This window comes from Canis lupus, chromosome 9 (genome assembly GCF_048164855.1).
Source record: "Canis lupus baileyi chromosome 9, mCanLup2.hap1, whole genome shotgun sequence".
Taxonomy (NCBI): Eukaryota; Metazoa; Chordata; class Mammalia; order Carnivora; family Canidae; genus Canis; species Canis lupus.
The window spans coordinates 52,042,644-52,069,951 of NC_132846.1; the positions used below are offsets into that span (position 1 = coordinate 52,042,644).

General features: G+C 47.4%; 1 protein-coding gene across 19 annotated transcripts in view; it reads left to right on the forward strand.

The window, feature by feature from the left end:
- The window catches only part of ADCK1 (aarF domain containing kinase 1), a 146,097-nt gene that overhangs the window by 67,375 nt on the left and 51,414 nt on the right, over positions 1 to 27,308 (forward strand). For all 19 annotated transcript variants that reach the window (XR_012036980.1, XR_012036981.1, XR_012036982.1 and 16 more), the window contains one exon: positions 12,918 to 13,121. Coding sequence is in view for 15 of the 19 variants with exons in the window: in XM_072839499.1 (XP_072695600.1) it covers positions 12,918 to 13,121 (204 nt within the window). In the remaining 4 variants the exon portion in view is untranslated. The remainder of the gene's footprint in view (positions 1 to 12,917; positions 13,122 to 27,308) is intronic.

The window sequence follows — 27,308 nt, forward strand, 5'->3', positions numbered from 1 at the left end:
AGCAGGCTCCATGCAGGAAGCTGGATGTAGGACTTGATCCCAGGACGCTGGGATCACGACCTAAAGCCAAGGCAGACGCTCAACCACTGAGCCACCCAGGTGCCCTAGGAGAGAATCTTTCAAGCAGACTCCCTGCTGAGTGAAGAGCCTGCCTCAGGGCTCAATCCTACAACCCAGGAGATGACCTGAGGTAAAACCAAGAGTCAGTCAACTGACTGAGCCACCCAGGTGTACCCTTGATATACCTTAACACTGTTTTGTTAAAACCATAGTGTTCTATGAATATAATTTACTGTTCTTTTCTCTTAATGTGTTATCCTTAGCATTTTCCATATTGTCATATAGTCCATTTAAAATAGCTTACTACTTTCTTTGTGTGCCTGTTACATGATTTACTTAGCTGTTCCCCTTTTCCCACTTTTAGGATGCATCTGCATATGTTTTTCTATTATAATTAACACTGTGCTGAACACCTTTGTGCATAGACTATTTTCCATGTCTTAGATTATTTTCTTAGGAGAAATTTCTATTCTATTTCTTTTTCTTTTTTTAAAAAAAGATTTTATTTATTTATTTGAGAGAGAGAGCAAGATAGTGACTGAGATACCAAGAGAGAGCAGGAACAGGGAGGAGAGAGTGAAGCAGGCTCCCTGCTGAGCAGGGAGCCCAATGCAGGGCCTGGGATCATGACCTGAGCTGAAGGCAGATGCTTAACCGACTGAGCCACCCAGGTGCCCCTATTTTTATTTGTATATATGATATATATGAATCAGAATATTGCTGAAAGTTTTAAAAAGGACTAATAAATGGAGAAGGTGTATTATATTCATGGGTAGAAAGACTCAATAATGCTAAGATGTCCATTCTCTCCAAATGAATATATAGATTCACGGCAATTCCTACCAAAATCCCAGCAGGCCTTTTGTAGAAATTGACAAGCTGATTCTAAAGTCCACATGGGATTATGGAAGGTTTTGGAGTCAGTGCTAGAAAGTAACACTGAAAAAGAAGAACAAAGAGGACAAATACTATTTGATTTCAAGACATTATATACTCAGAGTAGTCAAGACAATGTAGAATTGATGTAAAAACAGACTAATCTATGGAACAGGTAAGAAAGTCCAGAAATGGACCCACACATATATGAACAATTAATTTTTCACGATGGGTCAAAGGCAATTCTGTGTAGAAAGGTCTGTCCAACAAACAATGCCTGAATTATTAGATATTCATATGCAGAATTAAACTTTGTATCATGGATGCATGCATACATCAAGAAGTATAGGTTTTACCTGTATCATTTATCATGGGTCAAAATACCTCAATGAGGCTGTTAAAACAATGATAGTATTAGATTGTGATATGTTGAAAAAAGTAGAAATCCATGAGTCCAAATGGACAAAAATAAACAGATGAATAAATCGAGAGTTTGATAAGGAACTGGTTAATTTATAAAATTTGGGAGTTCTTCCTTGTACAATACTTAATTATAAAAAGAAAACAAGTAACTTTAAGTAAGAAAGCCTGGTGGATAACATCTTAATGAAATGATCAAAATTCACATTGCCTGGAGGGAGACAAATCAAAATTATGCACCACCTGATAAGATGTAATAAGAATAGAGCTTTTTCTTAAATTGTTGGATTTGATTAGCTAAAATTAAAAAAGAAATTTTTATATCTATGGTCAGAGTGAATACTGGTCTGTGACCGCCCCCCCCCCCCCACTTGTATTTAATGTCTGGTTTTGATATTGGAGTAACGTTGGTCTCATAGAATCAGTTGGGAAGTATTCTGTCTTCAGTTTTCTGAAGAGTTTGAGTGGAATTGGTATTATTTCCTGCCTAAATGTTTGGTAGAATTCAGCTGTGACACAATTGAATTAGATAGAATTGGATAGAAATCTTCTTGTCTGACGTAAACATTGCCATTCCAGCTTTATTTTAATTAGTGTTGGCATGATGTACTTTTTCCCATCCACATACATTAAACCTATTTATATTTTTATATTTAAAGAGCATTTCTTATAGGCAATATTTACTGGGATTTTTTTTAAAGATTTAATTTATTTATTCATGAGAATACACATAGGAGAGAGAGGAGGGAGGCAGAGACACAGGCAGAGGGAAAAGCAGGCTCGATGCAGGGAGCCTGACATGGGATTCGATCCTGGGTCTCCAGGATCAGGCCCTGGGCTGTAGGCGGCGCTAAACCGCTGAGCCACCAGGACTGCCCTGGGATTTTTTTTTTTTTTTTTTAAGAGAGTAAGAGAGGGATTGGAACAGGGAGGGACAGAAGAGGAAGGGAGAGAGAATCTTAAGCAGGCTCTACATCTAGAGTGGAGCCCACTACAGGGCTTGATCTCACAACTCTGAAATCATGACCTGAGCCAAAATCCAGAGTAGGATACTTAACTGGCAGAGCCACTCAGGCACCCCAGGAATCTTTCTTTTTTATCCAAATTGACAATCTTTGGCTTTTAATTGGGGTAGTTAGACCATTTATATTTAATGGAAATTAAAATAAATTAGTAGAAAGAGAGTATTGTTATGGTTAGATTTATGTCTTTCATCTTGTTATTTGTTTTGTTTGTCCTATTCGCCCTATATTTCTTGTTTCCTCTCATACTTTCTTTCGGATTAGATATTTTTAATGATTCTATTTCCTTTGATGCTTTTTTGTTATTTCAGTGATTGTGTTAGTTTACAGCATACATTTTTAACTTTTATATTCTGCATTCAAGTGACATACCACTTCACAGAGTGTAAGAATCTTATAATGGTGTACTTTCATTTCTTTCTTCCCAGCCTTTGTGCTACTGATGTTAATACATTTTGCTTTTACATATGTTATAAACTCTACATTACTTTATAATTTTTGTTTAAGCAGTTTATCTTTTAAAGAGATACAGAAAATAAGAAAAAAATCCTTATGTATTCACCTACGAAATTTCTATTTCTAGTCTTTTTTCCCTCACATACATTCATAATTCTCTCCCATATCATTTTCCTATTACTTGAAGGATATCCTTTAACATTTTCTTTTGTTGTTGTAGAGGGAGATGAATTCTGTGAGCTTTTATATGCCTGAAAGAGCTTCCATTTTACTTTTTTGTTTTTGAAAGATGTTTTTTTCTGGGTATAGAATTCTGGGTTTTCTTTCAGTGCTTTCAGAGAGTTGCTCTGCTCACTTCTGCTTGTACTGTTGCCAGTGAGAAATCTGCTGTCATTCTTTTCTTTGTTCCTCTGTCTATGATGTAATTTTTTCCTCTGGATACTTTATTTTTAAAAGATTTTATTTATTCATGAGAGACATATACAGAGAAAGGCAGAGACATAGGCAGAGAGAGAAGCAGGCTCCATGCAAGGAGCCTGATGTGGGACTCGATCCCAGGACTCCAGGATCATGCCCTGAGCTGAAGGCAGATGCTTAACTGCTGAGCCACTGAGACATCCCTTTCTCTGGATACTTTATAAAGATTTTTCTCTTTATCACTAATTTTTAATAATTTCATTAAATAGTTTCCTTCATGTTTCTTATGCATGAGGCTTTTTGAATATTCTTGGATCTGTTGGTTTATAGGTCGGTCTTTCTTTCCTTCTTTCTTTCTTTTTTTTTTTTTTTAGAAAATCAAATTGGAAAATTTTTCAATCATTATTTCTTTACATATTTTTTCTTTACCCTCTCCTATCTCCTCTCTTTTGGTGACTCCAGCTAAATGTTTACTAGGCTGCTTGAATTTGTCCCACAGATCACTGATTTCTTTCCATTTTTTAAAAAAATTCTTTTTTCTTTGTGTGTTTCATTTGGAATCGTTTCTATTGCTAGGTCTTCAAGTTCACTGATCATTTCTTCTACATTGCCTAATCTGCCATTGTTCCCATCCAGTGTATTTTTTACACCACACATTGCAGTTTCATCTCTAGAATTTTCATTTGGATTTCACTCTCTTTTTGAAAAAAATATTGTTCTTGTCTCTGCTTAAATTTTAAACATATGAAATGCAGTTATAATAATGATTTTAATGTTCCTCTCTACTAATTCTAATGTAAGTTTCAGTTCTGGTTTTTAAACAAATTATATATCATTATTATTGTTTCTGAGTTATTTTGATTGATAGTTTTCCTCTCATTTTGTGTTATATTATTCTGCTTCTTTTCATACCTGGTAATTTCTTATTAGGTGCCAGACATTGAACATCATTTTGGGTTCTAGGTATTTTTGTATTCTTATAAGTACTCTTCAGCTTTGTTCTGGGATAGTGCTATAACAAGTGGCTCAAGAATTACAAGATTTTCCAGTCTGGCTGGTGGAAGTAGGTTCTATGTGAGCACCGGGTACTGTTAACTCTAGTCTTTTTTGATTGTTCTTTTTCTGGACTCAGGTGGTTTCCTCATGTGCATGTGCTGAATATGTGAGGTGGACCCTCCACACATCTTCACTGCTCCTCCTCTATATTGCTCTCTCCTCTCCAGTACTCTGTCCTGTGAAGAAGCCTTGTTGCTTGGCCTTCCTGGACTCCCAGTTCCATCTCCCCAACTCAGGGAGTTCTCTGGGCACTTCCTGGCTTCCCTTTCCTGATGCTGAGCCTGGAAAGTCTTGATGCAGTAAACTGGGACAGTTATAGGGTTCACCTTGTCTGCCTCCCATTGCTCAGGAATCACTGTCCTAACTGCCTGGTATCCAGTTCTGTAACAATCATTGTTTTATAAATCTGAAAAAAAAATCAGCTGGACTTTTATGTTTATAGAGATTGTTGAAGGAGGGATGATTAAAAAAATTTCTTCCCCATTATTGACATAATACATATGAGTATTAAGAAATTTGGAAAATACAGAAAAAGCTTTGAAGAAAAAAATACCTTTGTGATCTCACAGTCTAGAGATACCACTGTTTAGGTTTCATTACATTTCCTGTGAGTCTTTATTTTTTGACTAGAATTAATCAAAAACCCTTGTTTTGGGGTCTGTCTCTTACATCCTCTTTCGTTGTCTCTCTCTTTTCCCCCTCATATCATGTGGGGTCTGCATGTGTGTCTGTCGCTTTCCTCTGTGTGTCACAAACACCCCTAAACTCCATTGGAGATTATTGCTCAGTTCTGATGGGGAACCTGTTGATTCAGGCTGACTTTGGTAACTTTCTGCTGAGTTTGGAGACCAAAGCCCATGTTCCTGGGTATTTAGACATGAGTTAGGAATTGCCCTCTCTGGGCCTTTCTTTGCTCCATCCCTCCCAATCAATTATTAATCAGCACTGGGTTGATCTTATTAGCTATTCACTGCCCCCTTCTCAAACCCCAAACCAAGCTAGCTAATAACAATGCTTTTAATTAATATGAGGCAGATTAAAACTCATTACAGCAAGGTTATTGGTAATGAGATAATCATAAGGCAAGTTATTGAGCTGGGAGTGGAAATGAAGTTGGAGGAGGGGCAGGGAGGCCATGCCAGCTGTTCCTACTGTATTTTGGCAGGGACAGAAGGAGGGATGTCAGGCCTCTGCAGTGAGGACATGCTGCAGCCACACACCCACTCAGCCAGTACAACCTAGTGCTTGGTAAAGGCAACACTTGGGTCAGTGAGCAGCTGAGTGGTTGGTATTAGGGTAGTAGAAGAAGTATACAGGCCTTTGGGGGCAGAGAACCTAAAGTCAGTGTATTTAGTAGAATAATGCTCTATCACTATTTGCATTTCTTATGCATGGTTGCTATGCCATTTAGATGACGGAGCATGAAATTAGCTATGGTTTCTATTAGATTGCAGTCCAGACTTGTTGGTCTGAAGAAAGTATAGGGAGTGGATGGGTCTGGGAGTGTTTCTTTCTCTCTCTCTCTCTTTTTTTTTTTTTTTTAATTTTATTTTTCTAAGAACATTGGTTCCCCCCCTGGCCCTGCCATCTTTTTTTATTCATATATTGAGCACTGACTGTATGCTAAGCCCTGTGCTGAACTCTTTTTTTTATGCATTGCTTCATGTGGCCATCCCAGTGATAGTTACCATTGTTCTCCTTTTACTAATGAGGAAACTGAGGCCCAGAGTTAGGGTTATATGACAAGTAAGTAGCAAAGTAGGATTTGAACCCAAGTCTTTTTGGTTCCAAAGCCAGTGCTGTTAATCCTTATGTTTTACAACTCCTTGTATTCAAGATTGAGCATGGCTTTTGTTGGCCTTTTAAACTGTATACACTTGATTCAGCTTCCATGGCCACCCTCGTGCCAGGCTGGTCCTCTCTTCAGCACATGTCATACTTTGGAGCTACTGGGCAGCTACCTCTATTGCCTGCCATTGGTGATTCCAATGTCATGGGTATGTGTCCACCCCTTGGTCTGGTTTGTAAGCTCCTTGCCCTTGGAGACCATCCTGACAATGCTTGCATCCCCATGGTGCTCATACATGGAAAAATTCAGTTCATGCCTGCCCTCTGGCACATGGTTGAACACACCAGCATCTCACCCTTTGCTAATTCTGGGAGCTTGGAAATGTCACTGAACCTCTCTGAGATTATTTTGTCATCCTTTTTTTCTTTCTTTTTTTTTTTTAAAGATTTTATTTTATTTTTTATTTATTTTTATTTTTATTTTTTTAAACAAGGTTTACCATTTCTGGTCCTTATTCTTTTTTTTAAAATTTTTATTTACTTATGATAGTCACAGAGAGAGAGAGAGAGAGGCAGAGACATAGGCAGAGGGAGAAGCAGGCTTCATGCACCAGGAGCCCGACGTGGGATTTGATCCCGGGTCTCCAGGATCGCGCCCTGGGCCAAAGGCAGGCGCTAAACCGCTGCGCCACCCAGGGTTCCCTAAAGATTTTATTTATTTATTCATGAGATCCACTGAGAGAGAGAGAGAGGCAGAGACACAGGCAGAGGGAGAAGCAGGCTCCATGCAGGGAGCCAGATGTGGGAATGCATCCCAGGACTCCAGGATTAAGCCCTGGGCCAAAGGCAGGTGCTAAACCGCTGAGCCACCCAGGGATCCCTATTTTGTCATCCTTAAAGACACATATTGAGATCCATTTTACAGAGATATTGGGCAGATTTAAAAACAGTAATAACCACCTTTATTTCAGCTTTTAATGTAGGCCAGGAGTAGTACTTAGAACAGGGCACTAATGAAATGGTTATTTATTATAGTTGTTACTGATTGATAAGCCTGAGCTGTCCAGTATGGGAGCCACTAGCTACATGTGATGATTTAAATTATTTAAAATTAAGTAAAATGAAAAATTCAGTTCTTCCTTCACACTAGCCCCATTTTAAGTGCCCCGTATCTAGTGGTAGCTGGTGGGCGCTGTGTTATTGGACACTGCAGATGCAGAATATTTCCATCACTGCAGCAGGTTCTTTTGGACAAACCTAGAATCAACTAGTTTTTGTTGACTGGCATGTCCTTCCTGGGGTCTCTAGGCTTGTGCAGGTGCACACCCAACGAATTATAATATGCACGACTAGATACAGGAGAGTGCCGATCTGGAGATTCTAGAAGCTTTTACCTTTTCATTGAAGCACAGTCCTTGTTGGGGTTAGAAAGTTTCCTGGGTGGGAGAGAACTGTGGGTTCCCCATGAATAGTCCCTGCTGTCAGCAGACACAGCCCCTTAAGGAATCAGATTAGGGAAGTGAATGCTAAAAGGAGGGTTGTTACTAAGCAGCAGTTTCTTGAAAGTTTGAATGGGACCTGCCTTCTGAATCCAAAGGACAGGGAAGCCCTAGAAGCTAGAGCTGAAAAGGGACCGCGGAGATCAGAAACCCTACTCTGTTCTTCTGCGTTTGTGTTTTTTGGCCTTAAAAGAACATTAAAAGGTTTTGATGAATGACAGTATCCCTCACCACTTGTGTGTATGTGTGTATGTTTATTTAGAAGCTAGTTGAAGGTGACTTTGGGGCCTCTTTAGTTGAAATGTGGGTGCCATTTGCAGTAGATGCTGACTCAGCTTCATGGGTGACGGTTTTGTGAGTGTATAACTCATAGTTGTCATCAATCTACATTTATGGCTCCTGCACAGCTTTCCCTGAGGTACACAGAGCGTACAGGGGACACACATGGTCTCTGCCCCTATGGCTGATGTGCCAAATGATTGGTAAGTTGGAAGTCAACCAGCTTTCCTGGGCTTGTGTGACCAGAAAGGGCTCCCTGTATTGTCCACACAGTGTCTTGAAGGTGACCATCACTTTGTGCCAAGAGATACCCTACCAAGGCTCCAGCTGCAGGTGATGGGCAGTAGGCTGGTGCTTTCCTTTTTTTTTTTTTTTTAATCTTTCAACTGACATCATTGAGGCTGGTGCTTTCTGAGGGCTGCCAGTGGCAGAGACAAATGAAGGTGTGAATCCAGTCTAAAGAAAACAGTGGAATAGGTCTTCAGCACGCAGATACATATTGCTGTATTGTCCTCTTGATCTGAAATGGTTTTTTGTTTGTTTTTTTAATTTTTATTTTTATTTTATTTTTTTTTAAGACACATTGAGAGGTAGAGACACAGGCAGAGGGAGAAGCAGGCTCCCTGTGGGGAGCCTAATGTGGGACTCGATCCCAGAACTCTGGGATCACACCCTGAGTCAAAGGCAGATGCTCAACCACTGAACTTGACATCCCTGAAATGCCCTTCTTTTTACCCTAATTTATTCAGATTTGATTTCAGGGACCAATCCTATGTATCCATAAGGGACCAATCATACCAGTATCTGACTGGGGAAAACTTTTTTTTTTATTAAATTTCTGAGATCTTTATTTCACATTGATTACTATGTAAGTAAACTGCAGAGCATACACTGTATTAAAAAGTTTAGGGCAGCCCGGGTGGCTCAGTGGTTTAATGCTGCCTTCAGCCCAGGGCATGATCCTGGAGACCTGGGATCGAGTGCCACGTCAGGCTCCCTGCATGGAGCCTGCTTCTTCCTCTGTGTCTCTGCCTGCCTCTCTCTCTCTCTCTCTCTCTCTCTGTGTGTGTGTGTGTCTCTCATGAATAAATAAATAAAATCCTTTAAAAAAATAAGTTTAGAATGGAATCCATCCTTTTATTTATTTTCTATTTATTTAAATTCCAGTTAGTTAACATACAGCATAATAGTAGAGTTAGGTGTACAATGCAGTGATTCAGTACTTCCGTACAACACCCAGTGTTCATCACAGCAGGTGCCTTCCTTAAGCCCCATCACCTGTTTCCCCCATCCCTCCACCCTCCTCCCCTCTGGTGACCATCAGTGCCCTATAGGTATGGGTCTGTTTCTTGGTTTGCCTCTCTCTCTCTCTGTCTCTCTTTTTCCCTTTGCTCATTTCTTTTGTTTCTTAAATTCCACATATGAGTGAGATTATATGATATTTGTCTTTCTCTGACTGGCTTATTTTACTTAGCGTAATACTCTCTAGCTCCATTGGTATTGTTGCATATGGCAAGATTTCATTCTCTTTTATGGCTGAGTAATATTCACACATACATATGTATACACACACACACATATATATCTCACATTTTCTTTATTAATTCATCAGTTAGTGGACACTTGGGCTGTTTCCATAATTTGGCTAGTGGCTAGTGTAGATACTGCTGCTATAACCATCGGGGTGCATGTATCCTTTTTTTTTTAAAATTTATTTCTTATTGGTGTTCAATTTACCAACATACAGAATAGCCCCCAGTGCCCGTCACCCATTCACCCCCACCCCCCGCCCTCCTCCCCTTCCACCACCCCTAGTTCGTTTCCCAAAGTTAGGAGTCTTTATGTTCTGTCTCCCTTTCTGATATCCTTTTGAATTGGTATTTTTGTATTCTTTGGGTGAATACCTACTATTGCCATTGCTGGATCAGAGAGTAGTTCTATTTTTAACTTTTTGAGGAACCTCCATGCTGTTTTCCAGAGTGGCTGCACTGGTTTGCATTCCCACCAACAGTGCAAGAGGGTTCAAGTGGGGAAGACTTAACAGAAAAGATTATTAACTGGTAAAAAGTAGTAAGCACACAAAGCAGCTGCTCTCTCTCGGGCTGAGGGGTCGTGAACAAGGACAGAACTCAGCTGAGGGCCTCCCACCTGCAAGGATGAGGTGGAGGTCTGCCCAGTGCTGAGGAGACCCAATGGAAGGCACGGTCGAGGGGAGAGTGGACTGGGTGGCAGTAAAATTTGTAGGAGGGTGTGGACTGGAGCTAACCTATAGGAGCAGCCTGCTGCCTGGTCAGCACACTTGCTGGAGGGTGTGGGCCTCAGTGAGTCCATCACAGGGGCCTGCCGAGTAATGGGGAAATTTACTGGGGATGGGCTGTTCTGGGGGGCCACCCCTAAACCACTGGCCTTCTGGCTGCTGAGATAAATGCCACACTGACACCTCGAAGGGAGCCTCCTTTCCCTCCGGTAGCCTCAGTGTCCCTCCAGAGACACCTGTAGACAAAGCTTAATAAGAAGCCACCTGACAATGGAGAAACGACAGGGTGCAGCCCTAGGATCACAGTGTGGGGCGGAGAAGGGCGGATTTGGAGCCTGGAGGCCATAGTTCTGAGCAGCATACACCCATTTGCATCCTGTGAGTGAGTCTTTCCTCTAATTCCAGCTCTCTTGGGTCTTGCAGCTGAGCTCCTGTGGTTCTCAGTGTGATCCTGTTGTTGCAAGTCCCTCGGTGTGTGCAAGCGGCTCAGTTGCGTCTTCCCGTGTGGTGGAGGGCATGCAGCCGGCCTGCTGCAGGGCCCAGTGAATACACAGTGGCTCAGGTCTTTACTGGGCAGGGTGAGGAAAGTGGGGTGTGTCCTCATCTCACCTCCCAGCCCTCTGATTCCATGTGGCTTTGACTCCAGAGAAGCTTTGATGTGGGGGGTTGAGTGTGTCTCCTTGGGGGAAAGGGCAGCTGAGTGGCAGGGCAGCCAGCTGTGAGTGTCCAGCTGGATGTGGGCTCCAGTCATACTGTACCTTAGGGAATAGTGGGTTGTAGATGCCTGTCCACTCCGTCTTATTCTGCCAATGACTATGATCTCTCCTCTTCTGGGCTGGAATTTGGAGAATGATTATTTGAGCTACAAAAAGTCATTTGTTCACACCAGCCTGGACCTTTGCTCTGTGAGAAAATGCCTGGTTCCATGTTTGACCATGTTTGCCTTCTTTCACACTTCCTCAGAACCAGGGCTTGGGCATAGCCTTAGCCGGCCATGGCACTGATTTTCTGACACCTGCCACTGGTCAGCTGAGTCCCCAGTTCCAAATTCTTAAAGTGAATTCACCACCTTTTCCCACAATCTTTCATCCCATCTAAGAGCATCTTTCTCTCTTCATTCTTAGGATTAATTTCCTTCTCCCTACACCCTTCCATCAGGGAAAAAAGACTCTCTGTGGCCCAGCTGGGACCAGATATCCACATCAAGGCTGGAGGACTCTGCCCAGCGGGATGGAGTCATGTGTATTTAGGGCTTCCCATGAGGGCACTGGGGTGGGGGCAGTGAGGTGTCCAGCAGAGCCAGTAGTGGATGCCCAAAAGGACTTCAGGACAACTCCCAGTGTCCTGCCTCTGGAGTCTGGGGCATCTACTCTGCTGTGGTGGGACAGGGCAGATGGGATCCTGGCTGCTGGGACAAGGGTGTTGAGGGCTGTAGTGTTATCTTCTTAATTTCTAAAGTAGCAGTTTTCTGGGCAGCCTGGGTGGTCAGCAGTTTAGTGCCGCCTTCAGCCCAGGGCCTGATCCTGGAGACCGGGGATCAAGTCCCACATCGGGCTCCCTGCATGGAGCCTGCTTCTCCCTCTGCCTGTGTCTCTGCCTCTCTCTCTCTTTCTGTGTCTCTTATGAATAAATAAAATAAATACATTTTTTTTTTAAAAGTAGCAGTTTTCTGTATGGTCCACTTGGCAACTAATTGTATAGGATCTTTGACTGTTTCTTCCATCCTTGTTGCCAAAAGTTATTAAACTCCTCAGGTGGTTCATTGCCTCCAGTATGTGGTTAATTATGTTGGCATCTTCCATAACACCCAAGAGAGTGTAAATCTATCATGGATGTTTATCCCTGTTGGTTGATTTCATGGGTACAAGAGGTTCCCACAGGGCACTGGGCTCCCTTACCTTCTGTGTGTGCACATGGCTCTATCCTGCCTTAGAAGCTGTAGCTTCAGGAAGGCAGGACCCTTGCAGGTCCAAGGGTCCTCAGCTGAGCTGGAGTGATAACTGGGGGATACACAGCCTGGGGGGCAGGGGGTATTACCTCCCAGCTCTGGAAGGACAGTGGGCATCAGGCTGCAAGTTAAGGCTGCCCTGTCGTAGGTAACCTGCCCAGCTGCCTACTCTATGCACCTGATGTTTCCCAGTAAAACTTTTCTTCCAGTTAAGAGGAGTCTCCTGCTCTAAAGTTTGCTGAGTTAAAAGCGCTCTAGGTTTGGAGCATTTTCTAGACCTTCCTTTGACCTTTATTAGCTATTTATTCATAAGCGCCACATCTGAGTTTCTTATTTTTAAAGACACCAGTACCTGACTCCCTGAACTGCTATAAGGATTAAAAGAAATAATGCATATGAGCATGTTTTAGAAACCGTAGATCTCTAAGCAGATAGTGTTATTAATATGTCTGAGGCTTGGGTGACACATACATTAACTCAGTGTGCCCTCAAATGAATCATTAGTAGATTAGAATTGTTAAAAGCCTTGAATGAAGGCTCTGGTTCCTGGGCCAGATGAATCTCGATGGAAAGAGGATCAGAAGCATCGGAGCATCAGCCATATGAGGGGGCTGGCCTCAGGATGAGGCTGGAATTGACTGCTCTAGGTACCAAGACCGAAGGAGAGCATGGAGGCAGTCGGTGAATGAAGCTGTGTGTGTGTGTGTGTGTGTGTGTGTGTGTGTGTGTACTCTGAGGAGCGAATCAGGGTTTTCAGGCAGAGGGGGCAAGCAAAGGGGGTGATTTCCAGTGGGCAGTGGGCACTCATCCCTCTCTGGCCCTGGCCTGTCTCCCTGCAGGTGCACCTCCGTTCTGCCAGGCGTCTTTGTGAGCTCTGCTGTGCCAACCGGGGCACTTTCATCAAGGTGGGCCAGCACCTGGGGGCTCTGGACTACCTGCTGCCCGAGGAGTACACCAGCACGCTGAAGGTGCTGCACAGCCAGGCCCCGCAGAGCAGCATTCAAGAGGTCCGCCAGGTCATCCGTGAGGACCTGGGCAAAGAGGTAGCCGCCGGGGCTGGGCCGGGCTGGGCTGGGTCCTGGGATGCTGTGCTTCTCAAAGGCACCAGCAGAGCTCTGGCTGGGGCTCTGGCACTGGAGCGGAAAGGGGACTTCATGGCAACTTTCAGTAGGGAAATCGTAGGGGTTAGAAGGAACCTCTGTGGCCCTGAGTACAAAAGATTAGTTGAGGGGGATCCCTGGGTGGCTCAGCGGTTTAGTGCCTGCCTTTGGCCCAAGGTGTGATCCTGGAGACCCGGGATTGAGTCCCGTGTCTGGCTCCCGGCATGGAGCCTGCTTCTCCCTCTGCCTGTGTCTCTGCCTCTCTCTCTCTGTGTCTATCATGAATAAAAAAAAAAAAAAAAAAAAAAAGAAAAAAAGATTGAACCATATGAAGTTGTTGATATGTGGTTGTTTGGGTTCTGCAATGTAATGTGATTCATAGGGATCAACCTAATAATATCTGTTAATTATTGAGAGTCTACTGTGTGAGAACAGCTGTACTGTGTTCCGTGCATTATCTCACCTCATCCTCTCTGCAAAAATAGGAGGTAGGTACTGTTATTTATCACATTTTGCAGATGAGGGAATAAAAGCTATGTGGAGGAGATTAAATGAAGGGCAAACCCAATTTAGGGTTCGAGTCAGGAGCAAGGCCACAGGCCAGGAGGAGCAGGCTGAGGACAGAGGGACCCCAGGCAGAGGGGACAGGATTGGCATGGCACAGGCCCCTGCGTGGCTTTGCTTCTTGCCAAACTGTTGGCCTCCTGCTTCCTATAGCACGAGATTCACCCCCAAATTAAAACTAAATAAATCACGGTAATAACAGTGTGAAGTGCATCATTGCTGGCATGTGGCAGCTCAGTGGGGGCGGATAAAAGGAAAGGAAGGCAGCAGATTAACCCTTGGAGGCCGACTTGTCTGTGGAGGGCTGGAGGGGGTGGCAAGGGCAGGTCAGTGGCCCCCTCTAAGCCAGGGTGCAGTGAGATGAAAAGTTTGGGATATCAGCTTCATGGTGGGCCCACTCAGCTGGCAAAGGCTCTTTGGGGTTAATAGATTTCATCTGCATCTTCAGGGCCTCTTCTTAGGTCCCCCTGGCCATGTGATCCTGAGTGTGGGGGCTGTGGCTCCTGCCCCACAGGTCTCGAGCCCTCTGAGAGAGGGAGGCTGATGTCAAGGTCACTGTTCTGAGGGGGCGTCCTTCACAGCTGGGAAGCTCAGCAACCTCTGCTTCCTTACCCCGGCCCCCGCAGGCACACAACTGAAGTCTCTCTTCTCCCCCTTCCTCCTCCTTCCTCCTGGGAGATGGCATTTGTTCCCTGGTGACACACTTTCTCAGTCTGTGGGTGGAGGGAGGGGCGAGGGGCTGTGTGGGAAGCAGGGTAGGTGGATGTGGGGGTGTGAGGGCGGGGAAAGTCACTCACTTTGCACTTCCCTCCTCCTCCCGCCTCTCCTGTGTGTGACACTTCGTGGGGAGCAGCTCTCCCTGCCAGGGAGATGTTTGAGTGGATCCCACTGACTGTGGGCTCTGTGCCTGCCCTGGGACACTCAGTGGAAAGCTCTGTTTTGTCCCTGGTTTCAGGTTTCCATCCCTGGTTTTCCGACACTGTCATGTGTCACCGTCTGCTGTCTAGGTTCAAGTTCTTGGATGGGCTCTGAAGACACTTGGAGCTCAAAGACCTCATTGCTGCCCCTAAATCTCAGACTGAAGAGCAGAGAGGAAGGCCAGAGAGAGCTTGAGGCTGGTGTGTTCTGGCTGCCCTCGTTGATTGCATCTGTGCCTCTTGCAGATCCTTCCCATCAGCAGAAGCCTGACAGGGGTCACTGGTGTCCTCACACCAGTCCCTGCACCAGGCAGAAGGGGCTGGCCCTGAGGGATGTCCCCAGCAGGATGGGGAGATGAGAGTGAGCTTGCATCTCTTGTAAACCCTATGATTTACATGTGGTTCTGAATCAGTGTGAATCCCTGCACAGCAGCCTGTGCCATCAGTGTGGAGGGGAGAGTGAGTAAAGGGGCACTGTCCTGACACAGGGATGTGTGTGGCTAGGGGTTGGGGAGGGGCCACAAAGCTAAGACAGGGGTGTGAGCCACAGCACGAGGCCTCAGATATTCTGATTATCAGGCCAGTGCTTTGTTTCCCATGCAGCAGAGCTTCTGTTTGGCAGAAATCTTTTGGAAATCTGCTTTCTGTGTCTGTATGTGTGTCTTGGAAGTTTCTCAGCTAGTGTTACCAGAAAGAAACTTGCCCTTTTCCCTTTAATTTTATAAGTTAGAAGGACAGGTTCTGGGAAGCAGTTAGAAGCCCGAACTCTAGAAAGGTGGGGTCATTTCTGGTGACTCCAAAATGACCTGGGTCTGGAGTGGGTTGGGAATTGTCTCCACCTGGTCGCTTAACTGCCCTTGGGACTGGAGGTCTAGGTGCAGTGCCGGCCTTAGCCAGCAGATGGCGCCGGAGCTTGAGCGTCAGGGAAGGACGCTGAAGCCTTGGCCCTTTCCAACATAGGGGAGCCCTGACAGGTGGCTGAGACTCGAGTTCTTTCTTCTCCTGGGCATGGCCCATGCTGTGGAAGGAGCCCAGGCTGACACCTTTGCACCCTGAATGGGGCAGACACGGGCCTAAGCCATGAGGCTCTTGACCACCTTGGTTCCCAGGGTTCTTGGCCTCCTGCTGGAGGATCTGCTGGAGGGTTCTGACCACCAACCCGCCCTTACACATTCCTCTTCTGGAGGAATCCTCAGAGGCACAAGCAGCCCGTAGTTCTGTGTTTTGATACCATTTCCTTCATTTTCCATTCTTTATCTCTCTCTTTGTGTCCAAGCAGCTGGTATTTAGTGAGGAGGGGACAGTACTGGAAGCTTTGGGTGCAGCCAAGGATGGGTAAGATCTCATTCCAGCCCTTGTAGTCTGGGGTCATTGGGAGGTACACGTCACTGTTGTAGCTGGCCATGTAAGAGCCCACAGGGTTTATAGGAAGAGAGAGAGAGCGTTCAATTACATTGGGTGGATGGAGGCTTTCTGAAGCAGGTGGCATCTGACCCAGGCTCTCAAGGGGGGGTGGGATTGGAAAAGTGGAAGTTGGAGGGGGGGACATCTGAGTGATGAGGTGGGCTAAGCACAGGTACAGGCACTGGGAAGTGTGAAGTACAGAGGTTGCATGGTGAATAGTCTTGTTGAATATGGGGTTCAGGTTGGTAAATAGTGGAGTTGAGGTTGCAAAGTTGGTGCTAACATCATATTTTTAAGGGCCTCGAATGTTCTTTTTATAATGTGAGCCTGAGGGAGAGGAGAACTTGGAGAGGGACCCAAGCAAAGGAGGATGGAGTGGAGCCAGATTTTCTTAGCAAAGTGGGGGATGAGGTCATTTTTTCCAGGTGGGGGAAAGGGAAGGGGTGGGAGGTTTGAGGTGGGTGGAGAAGTTGAGGAGAGGAGTTATGGTGGGACTTAGGAAGAGATGATGGAACTGTCAGCTGTACTGGTACAGTTACCTGTGGTCATAGACATACATCCCTCCTCTCACCCCCTCCCTAACACACACACACACACACACACACACACACACACACCTGATCTCAGTACAGTATATTTCAATAAATGATCCAGTTTTGTTTGTTGTTTTGGGATATACTTGTGTCAGATTAAGTTCTTTCTAACCGTAAAATTCTATGAAAAACTGAAGGAAATGAGATCAGCTGCCAGAGTGATGCACAGAAATACCTTTGTTAGGGGCACCGCTTGTACTGGTGTTGGAGAATTGGTGTTTGGCTGCTGTACTCTGAAACAGGTTGGTGGGTTTTTTTTGTTTTTGTTTTTTTTTAAACTGCAGTATTAATTTCTGACTCTTTTTAAAAAAGACTTATTTCAGAGAGAGTGTGTGCATGCACGTGAGTGGGGGGAAGGGCAGAGGGAGAGAATCTTAGAGCAGACTCCCCACTGAGTGCAGAGCCTGACATGGGGCTTGATCTCAAGACTCATGAGATTATGGCCCATGAGATCATGATCTGAGCCAAAACCAAGAGTCAGATGCTTTACTGACTGAGCCGCCCACACGCCCCAAAAGTCTACTGATTTAAATGTAAATCTCATTCAAAAACATCCTCACAGAGATAATAGAATAAAGTTTGACCAAATGTCTGGGCACCATGGCTCAGCCAAGTTGACACATTAGATCATCCATCATGGTTCCCACATGGCCCTCGTCAGGACTACACATTTGTACCTTTGGTCCTGATCGTCAGGCTTTCTATTGAGACTTGGAGGTGGGCAGGAGCTAAACTGCTTGCTGATTTATTTTTTATTTTTTATTTTTAAAATATTTTTTAAATATTTTATTTATTTATTTAGGATAGTCACAGAGAGAGAGAGAGAGAGAGAGGCAGAGACACAGGCAGAGGGAGAAGCAGGCTCCATGCACCGGGAGCCTGACGTGGGATTCGATCCCGGGTCTCCAGGATCGCGCCCTGGGCCAAAGGCAGGCGCCAAACCGCTGCGCCACCCAGGGATCCCATGCTTGCTGATTTATTGGCTGTGTGATCTTGGGCATGTGACTTATCTCCTCTGAGTCTCATTTTCCTCGTCTGTAAAATGGGGATAATAACAGTATGCGCCACATAGGGTTACTGTGGGGATTAAATGAATTAATGGACTTGGAGCATATAGTAGAGAACAAGTGACCAGCAAATGGTAGCTCATTTCCGTGTTATGCTGGATGCTTTGTAAGCGTGAGGAACCGAGATTCTGAGAGACTTATAAATGGCAGACATGGGACTTTACACCAGGCTTTCTGATAGCTGGTATGGTTCTCTGTCCCGGATACTGTTTTGCTAGCAAGAAACAGAAAAAATTCTCCTTTCTCTTTCTAGATGATTACCTAGGGTTCCATCTGTTGGTCAGCCCCTTCCCTTCACTGCCTTGGCAGTCCATCCCCTGGGCTTCTTGAGCATGGGTCCGGAAGTTGGTGGTTGTGCTATGTTCCAGACCCAGCCTTCTACTGTGCAGGATGGCAGCTGGACTCTGCCTCCCTTGTCCTGTGGGCGTATGTGGGGACGAACATACCCTGGATTGGACTGGAGCGAGGGACATGGTTAGGGAGAGGGGCTGGAGGAGCCGATTCTAACCTGGGGGACCCATGACTGGCAGACTTCCCCTCCCTGGTGACATAGGCCTCCATCTCATATTCCTTGCTGCCTTCTTTCCAGGGCTGATCCAGTTTCTCCCTGCCCTTCTCTTATTTACTCACAAATATTTATTGAGCATACCTGTGTGCCAGATGCTGTGCCAGCCCCTGGGCATCCCCGCCTCCTGGAGTTCTTGCCTGTGTTCTTGCACACTGGCAGGGGCGTGGCGGAGGCCCACTCAGCCTTACCATCCCTGGCTGCTCCGCTGCCTGCAGCTGAGGACCACCAGCTATCTTTAGATTGGCTTCTTTTGTCCTGAGCACAACCTTTGTTCTGGCGTCTGGTTTCTTTGTCTCCCCAGACTGTCCCCAAGACGGCTGCCATGTGAGCATTCTGGGAGTGGAACAGAAGGAGCTGGTGGCCACAAAGATGTGGGTGGGGGGGGACTGGGGGGCAAGGGAGAGAGATTCACCTCCTCCAGGCTTCCCAGCAGCTCTCAATAAAAAATACATTTATATTAAAAACATAATGAAGAATAAAAAAACATTTTCTCCCCAATAATACTGAACATCAAAAGGAGATTTTTATCAATTATGGGAGAAAGATTTTGGCCATAAAATGGTAATTTAACAAGTAGGAGATGGATGGCGGGATGCATTAACGTCAGCCAGGACGAATGGTGGGCCATTAGTCACTAGGGGAGAGAGTCTTCTTCCCCAGGCCCCCGGGCTCCTGCCTTCACCCTGAGCCACTGCCCTGCTTCAGTCCCGAGAGGCCTCCTCCTTGCGGGGTCTGCTTCATCTCCAGGGCACCTTTAGTCCATTGCTCTGCAGCTTCTGCATGGCCCTTATGTAGCCTGGGTCACGTCCCTCTCACGCCTGTGGAATAGAGCCCCCCAGAGACCAGGGCAGGAATTGCTTCCCACTTTTCTTTCCAGCCTCATCCGCTGTTCCAGTCTTCATGGAACTACACCCTGACCACATGGGAGGTTCACTCCATGCACCCCAGGCCTGTCCTCTCACTTTCCCATCTTCACTCAGCAGGCCCCTCTCCTCCTGTGAGCTCCGGGCTGACACCACCACCACATGCACACACACGTTCTGTTTGCTCAGTGTCAGGCACTGTCTCAGAAGTTCCACACAATTCAGCTTCTTGCTAAGATCCTCTGAGATGGGTCCTACTATTATTTATTTTACAGATGGGAAACTGAGGTACAGTTTCCCATGAAGTCATACCCTGGGCTTCCTCACACACCCCCAGTTGGGATTGGTGGCTCCTTTGTGTTTCCCCTGGATGCTTTCTGCCCCTGTCACAGATCTTATGCAGTTCTTTGTTGCATTAAAGAACCATCTTGAATCTCCCATGGGGCCTACTGTGGGCTCTGCACATAGGAGGTGTTGGTAAGTGTGGCTGAGTTGAATTGCAGAACTACTTTGAGTACCCCTGTCCCCTTGAAGCCTTCACTGACCTCCTCAGCCACATTGGACTGTGAATCCGGATCAGTTGGTTGACCTCTTACATCTGGTCATTTCCATGCCAGGTTTATGTTCTTGGGGTGGGCGGTCTTCTCCCACTCTTCTTGGGGTTCTCTTAGATCACTGCTCAGTGCCTGGCACACCAAAGTTGCTCACTCATGGGTTGTTACCTGCATTGAGACACTCTGTCTGATACAGGATGTCATGACATGGCATTATGGGTCCTGGAGTCCTCAGGGTGGCCAGCTCTGCTCCTGCCTCTGTCTCACTTCCATGGTCCCCTGGGGCCATGTGGAGGGCTCTGTGAGGGGGTGTCTGGGGCTTTCTAAACTACAGGCTAAGTTCAGGGTCTGTCTTCCGGAAGGAACAGAAGGTCAGTTCTTTTTTTTTTTTTAATATTTTATTATTTATTCATGAGATACAGAGAGGCAGAGACATAGGCAGAGGGAGAAGCAGGCTCGCTGTCGGGAGCCGGATGTGAGACTCAATCCCAGGATCCTAGGATCATGACTTGAGCCAAAGGGAGATGCTCAACCGCTGAGCCACCCAGTCGTCCCCAGAAGGGTCATTTCTGAGGCAGAATGGCTTAGTGGTTAACAAAATAGGCTTTGGCATCAGAGAACCTTGCAAGAATCCCAAATGCTGCCAGATTTTAGCTGTATCATTCATTCTTTCTGAGCCTTAGTCCCCTTTTCCATAAGTAGGGATGACAACAGAAACTTTGCCCTAATAGAGCCGTGATGAGGATCGAAAGCTATAGCCCGCCTGGGGTGCAGGGCCTGGCACACAGTGAATCCTGGCAGCAGTTGGCTCTGGTCATCATGTGCAGAGCTCTTGTGAGGACAAAATGAAGCAGAGACACTGGGATCCTTGATTCTATCCAGCTCCCCACCTGTGCCTGGACCTTTCTGGAGGTCGACAAACACTGGCTTTTCTTATTTGGCCTTTGTCATTCAGTGGCAAGTGCCTTAGACAAAAGTTACCCAAGAGAATCACTAACTCCTGGGTTGTGATGGTTTAGAAATCACCTGGTCCAAGCCCTGTGTTTCACAGGTGAGGAGACTGAAGCTCAGAGTGGGAAGTCACTGGTCCAGAGTGGCACAGCTGGGTGGTGGTGTAAGCAGGACCTGAACCCAGTTCTCCCAACTCCCAATCCAGTGCTCATCTTCCCAGTTGAGGGCTGGGAGCTTGCTGGAGTGAGAAGGCCAGCACTTGGAGACACGCCTGGTCTTGCTGTCAAACCCAGAGGTGCTCCACTGGCTTTCGCTCTCCTTGGAACTTGGTGGTCTCCTGGGGACTTTGAGGAAGCCCTGTTTTCAGAGATTCATGCCTCATGGTGAGAAGATTCTGGGTGTTCTTTCTATCCTCTGGTCAGCCCTCCCACTAGCCAGTGGTTTGGGATGATTATACCCATGTGTTCACCCTTCACCTTCAACCTGTAGACCAGGCTTGTGGTATATCCCCCCTCTTTGGGGTCTAGTTCAAAAGTGGTACCCAAGCCCATACCCTCTACTTAGCAAATGCGTTGGTCCTGCTTGCTGGAGAAAGTTCCTCAGCTTATGGTGGCTCCCATTCACAGACTCTGGAAGGTAGGGGCCCACCACTGACTGCTTCATTCCATCACAAAATACAGACTCCTTGAGCAGCTGATAGGTACTCACCTCTGTATGGACGCTGTGGGGGATCTAGAATCTGTCAAAGCCCCATTCCTCCCTCCTGAAGCTGGGCAGACAGAACAATTCACAGAGGAAGTAATTAGAGAACAATTAAGCTCTGCTGTGGGGCTGATGCAGGAGGAGTTCTGGGGAAAGTTGGGAGGAGGGGACCCTCGGAGGTTGAGTAAGATTGAAGGAGTGAAAGTAGGCCGTTCGAGGCTGGTGGTCTGGTAGCAAGGGTGGCACACAGCTCCACGGTGCCCGGGAGCAGAGCAGCAGGGCTGGGGCAGCCGAGCCCCCGGGGTGTGCTATATCAGATCACAGGGCTGCTGTCACAAAGCATTGCAGACTGGCGGCTTAAACACCAGAAATCTGTTGTCTCCATTCAGGGGGGCAGGAGTTTGAGACCCAGGTGTTGGCTGGCTCGGTTCCTCGGAGGCTGTGAGATTCCTCCAAGCCTCTCCTCCAGCTTCTGGTGGTGTGCTGGCTTGTAGAAGTGACCCCTGGTCTCTACCTTCGCACTCACCTGGCGTCCTTCCTATGTGCCTGTCTTTCTCTGTCCAAATTGCCCCCTCTTGTAAGGATGCAGTCATAGTAGACTAGCACCCTGCCAGTGTGGCCTCATCTTAACTTATCGCCTCTGCAGTGACACTATTTCCAAGTAAGGTCACATTCTGAAGGTTGGGTACTGGAGGTTAGGACTCCAATATATGAATATTCCCGGGCCATAATTTAGGCTGGAACAGGTGAGGGCATTAGCACCTTTATAGTCGTGAGGGTTGGAACCCTAGCCTGAATGAGCCTAGGCAAGAGGGCAGACTTATTGTGTCCTGTCACTATGCTTTGGGAAGGGACAGGGTTGAATGGGGCTTTTGGGGTGCTCTTCCAGGACTCTTGTGTCTCATGTTCTTCCTATAGCTTCATCCACAGCTGGTTTCCTCTGTGACCCACTGCCTTTGGCATCTCTCACTCTTCCCTCTTCCCAGGTTTACCCCCAACAGACCCTCCCCCCAGACTCCACTTTCCTTTTATGAAATTCTGGATCAGGACTCTGCCCAACTAAGCCCAAGTCAGATTAATAGTGTCCCCCACGCCCCTCCACCCTGTTCCTATCTACCTAGAACCTGAGCATGTGCAATGAGGTGTTTGCAGCTGTAATTTGGTAACTTGAGGAGTTTATAGTAGATTGGGATGGGCCCTACCTCCAGTGACTGGTAGCCTGCAAGGAGGCCATGTGGTGGCTGCCGTGGAGACTTGAGTGATGCAGCTGCAAACCAAGGAACTGCCAAGACTGCTGGCGGCCACTGGAAATGAGGAAGAGCAAGGAAAGCTTCTCCCTGGGGGCCCTCAGAGGGCATGCAGGCCTGCCAACACCGTGATTTCAGACTTCCCATCCCCAGAATGGGGAGGCAATACATTTCTGTTATTTTAAGCACCCATTAGTGATTTGTTATGGTCACCCTGGGAAACAAATACAGATGACCAGTCCCTGACCAATCACAGCGGTCGCAGGAGGTGGGGTCCATCAGGAGATGTCATCCCTCTCCATTTAAACCCCAAGGTGACAGGTGAGGTGGGGTGGGATGCAGCAAAGCAGAACGTGGTATAAAAGATGTTCATGTCAGTGGATGATAATGGGAGAGTTTGTGTTTGTTTGGTACTTGCTGGGTAGTACATACACCTTGGCTGAATGGTTTACAGATATTGTTTCTAACCGTTACAATAATTCTGCAAGGTTGGTCGATTTTACCATTCCAGTTTTCCAAATGAGGAAGCAGGAAGGTGAAGTAACAGCCACTGTCTCCTAGCTAAAAGAGGCAGAGGCAGGCTTTGAACTCTGTTGCCTAGGCATCCCCCCACCCTGCCCCGAAACGTGCCCCTCCGATGCTGTGCAGCTGCTACCTGTGAGGAAGGCCTGGTTTCTGGAGGGCAATATAGTGGGTGTAGGGGTGTAGGTATTGGACCTTGGTGTGCAGACTTGAGGGTCCTGGTCTTAGAACCTGTGTTTGGTCATAGTAGCTAATAGTGTCTGTGTGCGTGCGTGCATGCGTGCGTGTGCAGGCCTCCACGGCTGATTATGGGCAGAGTCGGCCCACAGTGAAGGATGGCTGGAGAGGTGCAAGGCAGGAGCCACGCAAGGAGGCTCCTTCCTTCCTCCACATCTGGTAGAAGTGAGCTCTCCCTTTGAGCCTATTTTAGCTGTATCCTGGAGCTTGGGCATGCCCAGTTCTCTCCCCCCCCAATGCCCCCCCCCCCCCCGACTCCCTGTCATCTCTCAGGACTCAGAGTGAGTGTCCCAGGTTGAGCAGTGGGTCAGGAGGCCACAAGCCAGAAAATGAGTGCCGTAACCACTGCTCTGGAAGGAGCTGCCCTGACAGCTGACCCCATGCCCTCTGGGACTGCCAGGCGAACTGCAGGGGTGTCATCTTCTCCTTGAATGGAGCTCATGGCCTTCTTTCCCCTCCCCAGGGAGAAGGGGTAGGTGTCTTCTTGCAGGTTGCTCAAGGCTGGGGGTTGGCAGCATGGGCAGGGTGGATATGATTGCTGTGGCTCTGATACCTTCTCCTGGAGTCCAAGTGAGCCAGATGATTGTCTTTACTGGTGATGGCTGGGGCAGAAGCAATGATTTGAAGTCCCAGGTCCCACACTGTCTTAGAGGGAACATAATCGCCCACCTCAGCTGGATGCTTACCACATGAGAGGTGCTAATCCTGGTTGGGAACTCCCAGAAGACGACTCCAAGAAGAGGAATCTGGTGAGAGTGGTTTTGTGGGAAGGTCAGGTGCAGTAAGGAAGTGGAAACATGGTTCAGGGAAGAGAAGGCGACCAGTGACCGTGTGCCCTTAAACCAGCTGCCACCATGGGAACCTGGGAAGTGGTGCCAAACACTTGCCTTAAAATCAACCAGCCCAAGGGCCAAGAGAGAAGGTTGGGTGTTTATACACCAGCTTCCTAACTTCACAGTGATGGTTGCCTCTGAGGGCTGTGAATTCCTGCAGCCTTGGAGAAAGAGCCCTCCAGCTCATATGCAAATACTGAAGTTGCAGGAGGGAGCAGGGGAAAGATCTGAAGGATTGGGTGGGCACTGCAGGTGTGCATGTGCCGGTGTGCTCTCCTGTAATCCCCACAGCTGCCCTTTGGGTGAAGTACTGTTATCCAAGCCAAGGCCAGAGAGGTTGTGTCATGTGTTTGAGCTTGCACAGAGACATGAGGTTGAGTTGGGAGCAAAACCAGGATTGACGGCAGATGCCAAGATCCTAACCCTTGTGTTCTATTGCCCTGTGTAAGGAGCCCTGGGCCTTTCCCCAGGTTTTGTGTCCTAGCAGTTTATGGCTTCTCCTAGCATTCCCAAGTGGGAGGTGGGGAACCCTAGCAGGTCAAGGAACTGCAGATTTATTGTGTCTCCATCCCTAGCATGTGTTAGATGTTTCCAAACACAGTCTCCTTTCAGTCCTCACAAAAACTAGGTAAGTTAGGTGCCCCTTTTCCCATTTTTCCTAGGTGTAGAAAATAAGATTCAGACATACTAGGTACTCAGGGCCACATAGCAGGACAGCAGCTCAGCTGGAGGCTGAACCTGAGGGCTATCTGACCGTAGAGGCCTATGCCCTTCAGTTACACAGGCTGCTGCGAGAGGTGTGGGGCCGGGTTCAAGGCTCACCCCAAGGGCCTGTGAGACCCAGTCTGCTGCTGAGGGCCACGCTGCTCCCCTAGCAGCACACCAGCCCACCATCTTGCCTTCATTCCCAGGCTGGCCCTGGGCCTCTGTTGTCTCAAGAGCCAATCACATGGTGGAGGAGGTGCTCTATGAAGCATGTGGTGAGGCTATTTGGCTCTTCTCCTCCTTCTTACCTCTGGGAAAAAAAGGTGCTGCCCCTCTGTGCTCGCAGGCAGGGGCCGGTGTTGGAAGTGAGGAGAGGTCTGCCCTCCTGTGTACCTTCTGAAAGCCGGTCCTTCTAGGGGAGGAGAGGGAAAGAGAGGAGCCCTCCTCTCTTTCCACCATGCCCAGGTCCCCACACATAGTCTACCTGCTGTAGCTCCTTGGCAGCAGAGAGAAGCAAACCCTCCACGTCTGGCTGATTTATGTTCATTGTTGAAACAATAATGTTTAATCTGGAAAGGGCTAATCAATTTTTTATGCTGATTATGAATAGGCCAGCTGTGCCTGCTTCTTTATTCATGGGGCTTGAAGAGCAAGCCCATGTCCCTAGCCGGGCTTCCTTGGTGGTTTCTGCTGTGGGGGGCCCTGCTCAGTGGCCTTGCCGGTGTGCCACTTTGGAGGTGACTCCTTATGTGTGTGTGTGTGCCTGTGTATGTCACCAGGAAGGGTAAGTGACTACAGGTGGAGAACCAGATTTGAGTGTGTGTGTGTGTGTTTGTGTGTGTGTGTGTGTGTGTGTGTAGGGGGAGGCTGGTATGGGCGAGGACACTGGCATGAGAGTGCAGGATGGAGAGTAGGAGTTCCAGGATCACAGAATTAGGAAGGCCATCCAGGACTAAGTACTCCAACACCCTCCTTTGCCAAGTGAGGAGTTTAGACCCAGAGAAAATGAAGCAACGTTCCTAAGGTCACAGGGCTGGTTAGTGGAGGCAGTGGGATGGGAACTCTAGTTCCGTCACTCAGAGGGCAGAACTCTTTGCCTAGAAGTACAAATGGGGCCGGAGAGTCAGAGGAAGGCAATGTGTAACTGCGCTAGCTGAGTTACTGACTCTCCCACAACTCTGACATCTGAGGAGCTTACATTTTAGGTACAGGATGAGCTAGAGACAGCTCAGTGAGAGGTCAAGATGAGTTGAGTCAGCTGAGATTTGAGCTGCAGCTTTCAGGTGTTCTTGGAATCCATCGATAGGGTCACAGAGAGGGGTGAATTGGGGAAGGCAGTGAATTCTGGAGAATGCAGAACCTGAGCAGGACTTGAGTGCTGTCAAAGGAAGCCAAGCACAAAGGTCTGGAGAAAGCATCTTGAGTGGGTGGAGAAGCCTGAGCTGAGGATGTCGTCTCTAGTGGGTGTCACCTTGGGCGAGGGTGGGGTGCCTGAACCTGGAGAGAGACTGGAGGGGCCCGTGTGGCCAGGGCCTGGGGCTGGAGACATGGGGCCTTGGGCCGGGTGGGGGCAGGTGCTCAGCTCAGACCACTTGGTTGTCCCACAGGTGTGTGTTTGGGCCCTCCACGGCCTTTCTCCTTGTTGGATGCCATGAATCACTTGTTTATTTATTGGCTCAGCTGATGTTTGTGGGACTTCTGTTGTGTGGGTGTCAGAGATTATGTAGCTGAACAGGCTGCCTCCATGGTGCTTATGATCTAGTTGTAGGGGAATGACATGTTAAATGACCAGAAAAATAAAAATTTAATGACATTCATGATAAATGCCACAAGGGAAAAGTATAGGGTACTCTAAGTTTGGGAGGCCAAGGATGGGGGGTCTTTCCAAGGACTGAATGGTGATTAAGGGGATGGTTCGGGGAAGGAGCGCAGGACAGAGAGAACAGAGAATGCAGAGGCCTTGGGATGAAAAGGAGCATGGATCCATCTGGGGACAGAAAAGGGATGGTGGTGATGGGGCAGAGAGATGCTGGAAGACACAGGTCGAGACATGTATCAGGCATGTTTGGGAGCCCTGGGGTCACTGACCCCAGGGAGCCCAGAGCCAGTGACAGACTCTATAGAGAGTGACACAGTCCTCAGTGACCTGCAGGGGGGACCAGGGGTGGAAGTGAGGACGGTTACAAGGCACTTGTGGTAATCTGGACAAGAGTGATGGTGGCTTGGAAGAGGGGTGGGTGGACATATTTTGGAGACAAAATCAACAGAACTCAAGGAAGAATTAAATGGGGGTTGAGAGGGAGGGAAGGGCACACTGGGCTCCCAGGGCTGGGACATGAACAGTGGGGGCCACCTGAGAACAGACATGGTGCTAGGGGTGGGTACTGCTGGGGCAATGTTAGC